The sequence below is a fragment of the Cricetulus griseus genome, chromosome 2 (genome assembly GCF_003668045.3).
Source record: "Cricetulus griseus strain 17A/GY chromosome 2, alternate assembly CriGri-PICRH-1.0, whole genome shotgun sequence".
Taxonomy (NCBI): domain Eukaryota; kingdom Metazoa; phylum Chordata; class Mammalia; order Rodentia; family Cricetidae; genus Cricetulus; species Cricetulus griseus.
In genome coordinates, this window is record NC_048595.1 from 265,251,810 (window position 1) to 265,264,193 (window position 12,384).

Here is a 12,384-nt window from a genome sequence, read left to right on the forward strand (position 1 = left end):
ATATATGATGCCCCAGAAGCAATGTGCATGGATCCCACTCGCAAATCCATTGGCAAGGCTGGACCGTTAGATCCCACTTAACTAAGAAGGAGCCCAGCTCTGTTCCCAGAAGAAAACAGCAGCAGACTTAAATAAAAGGTTGTCTTTTTCATAGTAAGAGATTGATTGACTCATCCATGGCATGAGTTCACTGGAGAAAGCAGAAAAGACAAAAAAAGTGTCTCAGTGCTGGTCATTAGGCCCTCCTGTCCCTCACAAGAGAAAGGTAATACACGAGAGTGCTCAGAGGAACGTGTGATTCTAGGAACTATGTTGAGGCTCTTTACAACAGACGGGTCCAATCTGCAGCCCGTGGCCACCCTGTAACCAGAGTTTCAGTGAATTTAATATAGCACGTATCATATGACATCATATTGGACACCCCTGCTTCACAGAGTCGTTTTCAAGCTTTGGTATTTCAGTAATGGATTAGAGCGATTAGCAGAATGGATAACTTCATGGATGAAGCAGCCTAATTCTGGATTTGATGTTCTCTGTACTAGTTTAAAGTACTAGTTTCTCCGTGCCTGTGTCCTTACCTGAGAAGTTGAAATGGTCATACCAGCCACACTTCCCTCACAGAGCCATGGGGAAGGTTGAATACAAGTAGCTTAGTAGAAGGCCAATGGCCATAGTAAGTGGTTAATAAACACTAATAGCATAGATCCATGAATACATCCCTCAACAGAGGGCAGCCTATCCACAGCTGGAACAGCCGAAGGAGGCTCCGGGCCAGAATCAGGGGAGCTTCAGCTTGCTTCTCTGTCACCATCCACTGGGCTGCCTGTGTGCCCTTTGGCAAGCCACATCTCTTCTCTAGGTATGGATCCCTCCTCCAGTGACTGCCACGAGTCACACTCACTCCCTCAAACAGCTTCACCCATCCCAGATGAGAAAGCCCCAGATGGGCCTCTGCTGGCCAAGGATTGAAGAAGAGGTGGCTCTAAGAGGCAGAAAAATGAATTTATCCACTCTTTATAACTGCAGGAACTTTTCAGTGTAAGGCTTGCATTTACGGTGCCTCTGCAGGGTGCTAAAGGGAAAATGGGAACACAGGAGCAAGCTTCTCAGCCATGCATCCTCAGGAGAGAGAGGGCCACGTAGGTGGGAGGAAAGGGAACAGAGGGTTGTGCCTAATGTGTCTGAAAGAACTTTCCATTTCTGCTACATCTCATTTTCTAGAATTGAGTTACGTTGTCAATAGCTGCAAAGGAAACTGGAAAATATGGGTTTGGATTCCAGGTGGAAATCAGGGACCTTGTTATACAGAAATGGGATAAGAGGTGTTCTGCAGGCAGCTAGTAGTCCGAGCCACACTTCCCTATTATGAGTGAGTGTATTCTCCATTTTCCTTCCCTTGGTACTTTATCCCCCAAGTATCACTCTGTCCTGCCACACACTAAGAGAACCATGACCTGTCTTGTGGGGGGGTCTCATTTATATTTGCATCCCCAACAGCTTTGTTAAACTTTCATTTATAGATCATCAACCATGGGCCACTTTCTATTGCTACTTAGTATTTATTATGTAGTAATGTATTGCTTCTAGAACATGTTTGTTACCAGATACATTTCCAGGTAGCATGGATCAAGAAGTCTGTCAGTTGTTGAACCAAACTGGCGTGGCCAACTCCAAAGTCTGAGTCTGTCCAGACAACTCCAGGACCTTTGCTTGCACAGTTTCCTGGGGTCCTTTCTGATGTGGAAGGGGATGGAGAAGAGGGTGAGGTGGACAGGAATCCAGCCCCGCTGTGACTCTTTATCCGGGACCTCTCCACAATTGCTTTGCTTGAAACAAACCTGTCCAGTTACCGGTGATTAGAAAGCATGGTGGTTCAGCATGCCGCGCTGAGCATCACATTGAAAGCACAGGGAAAGCCTTAGCCTCCATTCCCACCTTCACCATCTGCCAGCCTGCACCCCTGCTGCAGGTCCTTCTCTCTCTTCTTGTCTCTGTTAAAGCCTTTTCTCTCTCCAATGACTACTTGATGTTCCTCCGAAATTACATCCCAGGTGAAATCCATTGCCACCAAGAAACTGTTTCTTTTTCAGTGGGTTTGACCCAACTCATCAACCCTCTAAGAAACCTAGAAATGGATTTTTCTCCCCAACTCCTAATTACAATGGGTTAGAACCACACAGTCTAGAAGCTGCACCAGGCTGCAGGCAGGACAGGAGGAGTGATGATGTGACCAGCTCTCCCTCCCTCCTGTGTGAAGCCTTACCCTAACCTCCCACTGTCCCTGGAGATAGTGCCTGGGCTGCCAGTGTCTGCCAGTGCCACCACGGTGCAACGTGGGATGTGGTTTGCCTAGGGTTTAAGCTGACATTCAGGTGAATATTGGGAGGTTCTGTCTCTTATTCCAGATACAATCAGCCAGAGCTATAAAAGGCTGTAAAGAGGTTTCAGATAACAAAAGCTTCCTGAATATGCTATAGAATTCCCAGCCACAGGCGGCTCCAAGATGCAAAATAAATCTGACATTGTTGTTATAGCTCAAATGTTTCCTGTGGGCTGGAGTTGGCGTCCATGGGATGCGGAGTTGGTGAGGGATAGAGATAATTCTGCTAGAGAAAGAATGAGGACAGGGACTCATGTGAGGCCTGGCTTCTGCAGGGCTTCCTCATTGTGGAGAAAAGAGTTAGGTGATGTGGGAAAGCACACTGGATGGTTTGGGGGTCTGTGTCAGGCAGATGGAGCTTCACTTACAGCAATTCTAAACCACATATTTCTGAGCAGAGGAGGGAGCTGGTTGTTGTTGGTGGGATTTGGGGGGCTGAATCTACTGGACATTTATGGATGACATAGAAGAATACCTACTAGCTTTGGGACTAATCAGACATTTATAACCTTATCCCGTTTGATCCTTGCTGCCCAAGATGGCAGGGAGACAACTAAGAGACTGGGGTGTTCTGGTTAGCAGACGTCCACTGAGCACCTAGGCAGGGACTTTCAGGGCTGAGGATGGTGCAGTGAACAGGGCAGAAGGATCCCATTCCAGAGAGACAGACTTTAGCATGTTTATTGTGATTGCTGGTGGAGGTTCAAAGTGTGGCCAGTGTGTTGGATGGGGAGGTGTTGCTGTGACAGTGTGGGATGGAGGGATTGATGGACCCCCTCACCTTGGGAGTCAGGAAAAGCTCCAGGGAGGTGAGGTGACACCCACTGAAATGAGAAGCGACATTTGAGTCCTTTGAAGGAGAGATGTCCACAGGCCTCTGGCAGAGATCACATTGTGTCAAGGCAAGTGGGTGGAGGCTCACAGAGTAGCCGCTGGCTGAGAAGGAACGCTGCCCAGCCTGGCCTGCTGTCTCCAGGGACGTTTTCTGTCCTGTTGGCAGGTCAGCTTATCTTGAATGATTAATAGAAAAATCTGATTCAAATATGAGGAAGATTGGGACTCCTTCTCTCTGGTCTCTGTCACCTCAGATTGTCTTCCAAACTGGAATTGAAAGAGTATGAAACAACACTGTTTCAAACCACCTGATTCTGCACCGATTGTGGGCTAGCCTGGGCACCTCACACTCTGCATAGCCCTGGACACACACCTGAGGCCTTCAGAGGTGTCAGTGTCACTGGCAGTACTGTTGGAGGGAGCATGGAGATCCTGCCACACACAGCTCTCCTGCACTTTGGAGAACCGCCGAGCCAGGCACAGCTGTGGGAGGTGGGAGCTGTGGCTCCTGGCTCATCCTGGCTCATCACTCGCTTGCTCCACTCTCCCACACTGTTAGCTAAAGTTTCCCCTGAATTATGAATGAGCAAAAACCAATTATGTGTGTGCTCATGGGAATGCATATGACAGAAAGAGATCTGCAGATGTGGCACCTGTACTTTGGCAGGGGTTGAGGGATTGCTTTTCAGCACCGGCTTTGCCGGTGGTCTAGTTTTCTGTTAACCATCAATTTGGCTTCAGGAGCAACAAGATTTAATTATGTACCCATTCGCCACTGGGTCTCACTTTTCACGACTCCACAGCCCATGGGGAGCGGTCTGACCAACAAGGCTTTCCCAGCGCTAGAGAGTGCTGTGGATGGCGAGTGCTTTGCATGCTCTGTCCATGCACAATTCACTCGCTGCCTCATGGCTCACTGTTGACATCTGCCTGCTCCAGCGGTGTCGGACTGGACGCTTCTGTCTTCCAGACACCTTCCCAGAGGCTGGAGCAGGGTGTGGTGGCGTGTTGGTTTTTCTCTGTGAGTACAGACCTGCACTGGCTTTGCAAATGCGCTGCTGGAAAGTTCCATTTGCCTTCTCTAGTGAGTTTGTGTGCTTTGGATGAGGAGCGACTCGTGAGGTTTGACTTAGGCTACCTGCTGTCCTGTCTTGTGTGACTAAAAGGACCCTCAGAAATACTCCTGAGCCAGTCTGGTTGCTCTTTCACCATCCCGAAAAAGGAAAAGGTGCCCGCATCTGGCACCAAGTCCCAGTGTGGGAACGCTTACCTCAGAGTCTGCTCTCTACAGTTGGCACTGACAGCGCCCTCTGCTGCAGACAGCGACTGCAGTCCCTGACCTCGTTCTTATCAGTGGGCCGGACTTCCCCTCCTTCCTGCCAAGTATAGGAAATTAGATTTGACCTCTGCTCTCATCACCCAGAATCATTCTTGGGCTAAAGACTTCCTGTCTTTGTGGTCAGGACATTTATTACCAGCCTGATTAACAGCCATGCTCCCGTGGGCGGGCCCTGAAGACAGATGTGATTTCTGATTCTTCAGTCGCATGTTGAGTGCAGATGTCTTTAAATGGAGTAAAAAAATCATCTCTCACTAGTGTGCATCAGTGTTGGGAGGCTCTGTGGAACATTAACAGTTTCTCATCGAGATGCCCGGTGCCAAACCCCTTATAGGACCCTTCCAGATTCAACAGGGAAAGGTCAGGGGAAAAAGTCTCAAAGTAAATCCAGTTCACAACCAGCACAGATTCAGAAGAAACCACTTTCCTCTTTAGACTTAGAAAAGAGAGCCTGTGCCAGCTTCTCAGCTCCTAGAATTATCCTGTAGGGAAGCTGCTGTTTGTTTGGTATTCTTGGCCTTTTTCTAGCCTTGAAGTAGTGGCAAGGATCACACACACAAAGCTAGCAGGTTTCTGTAAAGCATATTGATCCATTTCACAGTCGTCAATTCTACATTTCAAGTATATTTATGGTCTGCACAGTTGTGGAGGGGGTCAATGTAATATATGACCCCTGTAATGAGAGGATTTGGATTGTATTGTTCAGCAAACATTTTTCCCAAAGGCCAAGCCAGGGAAGAAAGTGCTTGGTACATGATTGTGAAATGAACATGGAGGATTCTCGGGGAATTAAAATCTAAGGCTACAGAAAGTATGAGTACTGCAAGGGTTGGGGAAGCATCTTAGGAGGAGGTTAGATGAGGAGGCAGGTGATAGCAAGAGGATAGCCATGATGTTCACAAAGGGGTCTGATGGTTCCTGAGCCGGCAGGGCTCTGTCTCTCTCTGTCTCTCTTCCCCCCTCTCTCTGTCTCTCTCTCTCACTGTCTATCATTTTATTTGTGTGTATGTGTATACATGTGGCTATGTCGTGTACCTGTATGTTGGTGTATGAATTGCACTCTGTGTGTGCCATCTTTCTCATGTGGAGGTTCAAAGACAATCTTTGGTGCCTTTTCACCAAGTCTCAGGAACAACCTTGCCTGTTCAAGCCAGGGTCTCCTCACTGCTTTTCTGCTGTGTACACTAGGTTAGCTGGTTCACAGACTTCCAGAGAGTTTTCTACCTCCTTCTCTTATCTCCTCTGAGGAGTATTGGGATTACAGACAGACACTTGCAATGCATCGTATTTTTATGTCAGCTTTGGGGACTCAAACTCAAATTCTCATTTTTGTATGGCAAATGTTTCACCCACTGAGCCATCTCCCTGGGCTTTGGTGGCTGGTGATATCACTGGGCAGGAGGAGGGCAAATAGGGAAGCAATAGGAAAACGGGCCATAATCAGTATCCCACGTGGATGTGTAGGGAGTCTCCTCTTTGTGGAATACCTGTGGTAGGTTGACCAGAAGGCCCAGTGTTTGCTCACTTCAGAACCCATAACCAGCCTCTCTGGCTAGAGAATCCTGCCATGATCTAAGATAAATTGTGGCCTAATCATAAGCAGAGGAAGATCCAGGATTTGTCCCTAGGTCCCCTAGCCACAAATCCTTCGTCTGCATCTAAGAAGGAAAGTACTGTGGAATCACAATACAGCTGTTGACTTGGAGATTCAGTGCATAGACAAGGGGGACTCAGAGGGACCTTGAGTGGCAGATGTATACAGACACATCTTGGTCTCAGGGACAGCTTGAGGCAGTGGCAGTTATATGCTAGACAGAAAGTAGCAAAGCAAGGAGACCCATGGGAAAATTGTTTGGGGGGATAGGAATATGCGGATATTTCTTACTTTTCTCATTCCTTGGAACAAATACCTGACAAGAAGTAACTTAAGGGAGAAGGCCTCCCTTAAGTTACTGTTAAGGGGGTAACTTAACAGTACCCCCTTACTGTTACTGTTAAGGGGGTGAGCTCACTGTTTGGGGGTATAGCCCCCCCTGACAAGCTGGGCATGGAAGCAGAAGCTGAGTGAGGCTGGGCAGTGGTGCATGCTCAGTTCTGTTGTACAGAAAGCAGAGCAGGGGAAGCTGGAGCTTAGCTGGCTGTCTTAGCTAGGGATTCTATTGTTGTAATAAAACACAATCACCAAAAGCAGCTTAGGGAGGAAAGGGTTAGTTCATCTCACACCTTGTAGTCCATTATCCAGGATAATCATAGCAGAGACTCAAGGCACCTGGAGAAAGGAACCGATATCATGGAAGAGTGCTGCCTACTGGCTTGCTTGGCCTGTTTTCTTGTAGCAGCCAGGACCACCAGCCCAAGGGTGGTGCTGCCCACAGCAAGTCATCTGGGCCCTCCCACATCAGTCATCAGTCATCAGTCAATTGGCTTGTCTACAGCCAATCTCTTGGGAGCATTTTCTCAATTGAGGTTCCTTCTTCCAGAATTACTCTAGCATGTACCAAGTTCACATAAAACTTAGCCAGCACACTGGTTTTCTCCACCACTGCCCCATTCAGTCTGTGACCCCAGACTCTGGGTGCCTCTACCCATATCCAGGGTGTGTCTTCCCTTCTCTCTGGAAATGCTTCCCAGAGGTGTGTCTCCTGGGCAATTCTAAATCCAGTCACAAAGACAATACACATTAACCATACCATTAGCAGTATGAGTTTACCAGAGATTCAGCAGGGATGGCAGGGAAAAGGGCCAGCAGGAGAGGCACCCTCCTAAAAACTCAGAAGAACCCAGTACTAGGACGAAGGACAAGCAGTGAGGTGATATCACCTTCCTCAGAGAGCAGGTATAGATGGACCCTACCAGGGCTCCTGGATGTTAAGTGGCAGATTAGCCATTCTGCAAAGTCCAAAAGTGAAGGCCCAAACACACCTCAGTTCTGCTACCACTACCATCTCCAGAGGACCCAGAAAGGGCCCGGTATCACTTGGCCCACAGACCCCAGAGGCACATTTTACTACTGCTTCTCTCAGCTCGACCAGCCTCAGTCACCAATACCTGGCTATAGCAGATGCCAGGCCACAAACAGAGTCCCGAACCTCTAGAGGGTCTGGAAGACGTCAGCCGAACCAGAATTTCTGTTTGTTGAGGATGAAAGTTCCCCAAACTTCCTTCCTTGGACAGCATGGCACCGAGTGGCTGTTGCCTTCCTATGCCCCTTGCTCCTCACTGAGCAGCCATTTGGCTGTGCCATGGACTTCAGAGCACTAAGGACTTCTCCTAGGGCAGCTGGGAGTGGGTATACCCAGTAGGCAGCCCCAGGTGAGTGCTGAGTTTCCCTGGCTCATGGTCCCCCTCCTCTGCTTACTCCATGCAGCCTCGAGCCCCTCTCCAGAGGTTCAGGACACCCGGCGACCAAGCAGCAGAAACCCTTCCACCTGGACTGTAGAGGATGTGGTTCGATTTGTGAAAGATGCTGACCCTCAGGCTCTGGGGCCTCATGTGGACCTCTTCAGAAAGCATGTATGGAAGCAGTGGATCTGGAGGGAGGGCCAGGGAATGGGATGCGTAGAAGGAGAGAGGAGTTCAGGATCCCCCAAATGCTGGTGATCTCGACTAAGCCCTATCAATCTTGAGTATGCCAGTGATGAGAGAGACAGCGGTAACCATAGGCCTGTCAGAGTAGAGCAACCATCAGTTTTGTGTTTTTAAGGAACATTTTGTTCTTCTGTTCTCTCTTAGGCCTTGGCTGTTTTTCTGCCCACACATCCATCCATCCATCCCTCCATCCATCCATCCCTCCATCCCTCCCTCCATCCATCCATCCCTCCATCCATCCATCCCTCCCTCCATCCATCCCTCCCTCCATCCATCCCTCCATCCATCCCTCCATCCATCCATGCACCTGTCCAACCTGTATGCATCCAGCTGTCAATTACAGCACACCTTCATGTGCTGGGCAAACTGTGGTCTAGCCTATTCTTACTGCTTGGAGCAGTGGTTCTCAACTTTCCTACTGCTGTGACCCCTTAATACAGTTGTGACCCCAACCATAAAATTACTTTCATTACTAATTCATAAGTGTAATTTTGCTACTGTTATGAATCATAATATAAATATCTGTGTTTTCCGATGGTCTTAGGTAACACCTGTGAAAGGCTCATTGGACCCCACAGTTTGAGAACCACTGGCTTAGAGTTTTACATGAGAAAATATACTTAAATACATTATGTGAGACCTAATTCATAAATAGCTTTCATATGAATGTTATAATCATTTAGTTACTTCTGAAATATATAAAGACAGAAGTGGGGTGAAATGTAAGAATTATTATATTACTTGTTCAGCTTATTAATTCTGGATTGCTGGTGTAACAAATTGCCACAAATTCAGGTCCTTAAGACAATGGACATTGCTTGTCTTTATTTCTATGGGTCAGACAGGAGCCTTGTCAGGGTCTCCAGAGGCTAAGATCCAGGTGTTTTCAGGGATACATTCTAGTATTTTAGGGGCAATCTGTTTACCTTTCCCAACTTCATGATCCTCTTCAAAGCCGGGAGCATCAATCTGGGTCCCCTCAGGCTGGCCTCTGTGGGAGGATTTAGTTGGATGACAAATGCCATACATGGAATAATAGGAATGGAGGTGAACTTATTTCTGATTCCTTCAATTGGGAGTGGTCAGGAATCCGAGTGGCACCAGGTAGCAAATGACTTCAGGGAGGGCACAGGGAGAAGAGGGCATCATATTTGTTTGCTTTAACTGTTCCCAAGAGCTCTCCCAGAACCAATAGCATATGCCCTCTAACCCAGTCAGCTGCCCTTAAGCTGCCTGGTTAGCACACCTTGACCATAGCTGCCATTTGCTTGCTCTAACCGTCTTCTGGGTTTTCTTTTCCCAACCCCCTTGCACCAGGAGATTGATGGCAATGCCTTGTTGTTGCTGAGGAGTGACATGATTATGAAATACCTGGGCCTGAAGCTGGGACCGGCGCTGAAACTCTGCTACCACATTGAAAAGCTGAAGCAAGCTAAGTTCTGAAGTTTGTAGAGTTGGAGGCAAAGCCCCAGAGCTTGGGACTATCCTCTGCCTGACCAGCACCCAGCAGCACCCAGCCAGTATCCCAAGTGGATTGTCTCCTTAAAACTAACAGCCACAAAGACTGTATTTTTACCAAATGTGTGCGCATTTGCCTTTTCTAACATTCCAAATGGCCCCTTTCAAAGGCTCAGCTGTGTCATTGATTTGTCAGAAAAATCACAGAAAAGCCTATTACATTTAATGTCCCTGACATGCTGGTCCTTCTTTATGGGTGCTATTTGTGTCATGACAGAGTGGATAACTGAATGCTGTCACCCAAGGAGTGCCCGGAGGGGCCTCTCAGAGTCATGAGAAGGACCTTGTCCTTGGAGGTGGTGTGGGGTTTCCCATTGCAGAGGCAGCCTCTCCCTGTACTGGGGACCGACCAGCATGAGGCCACTGGAGTCAGCTCTGGGATGACTGCCTCCCGAGGATGACTTGCCTCACCTTGCACTATCTGAAAGCTTGAAGTTTGTTGCTCCCTCAAAGAGAAGTGAGGAAAAGATATTTTAGTCTTAGCTACTAAGTCCTTCACTTGTCCACAGGAGGGCAGACTACTAATGAGGTTTCAGGATGCAGATTGCAGTGGCCTGCTCATGCAGAACTCAATGGCTGCATTAGGGCTTCCCAAGGTCTGGCTTGCTCAGGGATAGGGGATTGATTCCACAGTCAGCACCCCAGATTGCCACTTGAGAAGTAATTGTGATCTGGAGGGTTCCAGCTCATATTCACCATTGACTGACTGACTGACAAGGTGAGGATTTGGAAGCAACTGTCTGCCTAAACAAAGATTTGGAGTCACTCCCCTCCCAGACTCTTGCTGCAGGCTGAGAAGCTGGAGTGCTGCAGAATCTTGGTGACATTTAGCTATGGGTATTTCTTGAAGAAAAAGAGAGGAAAGAAAACTGTCTCAACAAAGTATGAAACGGGAGAGTGCTGATTTCAAGTTACATGGCTGCATTCTGGAACTGTGTCTGTGGCTAATTTTTCTAGTCTTCAACAAACACACAGACGTGTTTTTACTGGGTTTAATTCAATTTACAAATAGGTTTTCACTCTTCACTGTGAAGTAATAAGAAAAAATTGATTTTCTACCCTTTGCAGCTGTGTCCAGAGAGGGCTGGAGACACAGTTTCCTGGGCAGAAGGGTGATCTTTTTGCTGCTATTCTTTGGCAAGACCTTCCAATGGAGAACTCATGGGCACCTCCTTTTCCTTACAGGTGTGTCTGAGGAGGTGGGGATCAAGGGTAACAAAGGGTCTCCCACGGCCACAGTGTGGGTTAGAAAAGGCATCTCCCCTTAGGTTGCAGCCTGAGCATGGCCTCAGCTGGCAAGAGGAGCTGGAGGGGGGTTCACCCCTCAGCTCTTATCCAGATGTTCTGCTCCAGGACAAGATGGGTATAGCCTCTTGGATAGAGCTACCTATGGTATGGATCAGCTAGAATTTAGGCATAGACCACAGGAAATATTCCACGTTGTGCTATGGGGCCCACTGTGATGTTGCCTGTTTGAGAAAATGTGGCACAACACTGCAAGATCTTTGTTACATAGACGGTGGTGGTTGGACTTGAAATATGACAGAGGAGAAGAATGTCCCAAAGCTTCCCACTGAATGAAACTTGATTAGGTGTCTGATGAACTAGATGTCCCTTATTGTTAGCATGTGACAAAATGACCTTTAATCAGACCTTGGGGAGAATCTTTAAGATGTTAAAAGCAATGAACAGACTCTGCCTTGGGAAGTTTGTTAATGCTGGGTGTTTGCCGAGGCTCTGAAGTCAGATCCTTGTCTCAAAAACTGTCAGACAATTCATAGAAACAGAATTGCTGTATGAAAGCAGCGAGATCTGGAACGATTGCTTGTTCCACTCAACTGTTTGTGCCCTGTCCCTGCAGACCCATGGCACTTCTTCCAGGGACACTTAAGCTTTCCAAATGTCCTGCCTAACCTTACCAGTGCCTCCCTGGTGCCCCCAAGTTAAATACACCCAAACAAGTCAAACAAGAGAGACCTCAAGTAGCTTTCGAAGAAGAGCTAGGTAGGGCCTGTGGGAGTACTGGAGTTGTGTCTCCATACCACAACTCTCAGTCAGGTGCTGTCTTATTTCACACAAAGCCTTAAATTAGCTTGATTGCAGAATCCCAGACATTTAAGGTTTGGCTAAATTTTTTTTTAAAATTAAGAAACCAAGAAGCAATTTCATTATTCTTGGCACGAAGGCTGCAATACAACAGAAGAACCAGTGGAACCAATTCTTCTTGCCTGTTTTTGCATGGAATCTAATTAGCTGACCAAATCATTGTAGCAATGCTGCAATTATAATTAATTTTCATTCCTCTCAAAAACCTTGTCAAACAGGGCAGCTAAATAGCTTCTCAAATGTAAAACACGCCAGGCCATTTCCTCTAAACAGACCTTAAAGGTCCAGGCCATAGGGGTTACTCTGGCCAAATGAGAAGGACTTGAACTCACATTTGGCAGATAGCACTCTTGCTATTCCATCTGCATAGTTTTGCTTCAGGTTGTGGTGAATTATGATCAAATTTTGTGTAATTCCAAATTAAAGAGTGTGTGTGCTCATGTTCCAAACATTTCCAATTACATTTGTCTGTTAAACACTTGGAAAAAAATCAAGAGATAATTCTGTTGCCTAAAGCATTTTAAATGTTTTATGAAACACATTATTCCCTTTGTGAAGATTTTAGATAAAAGATATGGCGCATGCCCACGCGCGTGTGTGTATGTGTGTATATGTGTGT

At 47.3% G+C, this 12,384-nt stretch overlaps 1 protein-coding gene across 1 annotated transcript in view; it reads left to right on the forward strand.

Moving 5' to 3' along the window:
• The window catches only part of Scml4 (Scm polycomb group protein like 4), a 47,407-nt gene extending 37,569 nt beyond the window's left edge, over positions 1-9,838 (forward strand). Inside the window, exons 6-7 of the mRNA XM_035439094.1 lie at positions 7,921-8,066; positions 9,459-9,838. Of these exons, the coding sequence (XP_035294985.1) occupies positions 7,921-8,066; positions 9,459-9,584 (272 nt within the window). The 3' untranslated portion in view covers positions 9,585-9,838. The remainder of the gene's footprint in view (positions 1-7,920; positions 8,067-9,458) is intronic.
• Positions 9,839-12,384: the final 2,546 nt, after the last annotated feature.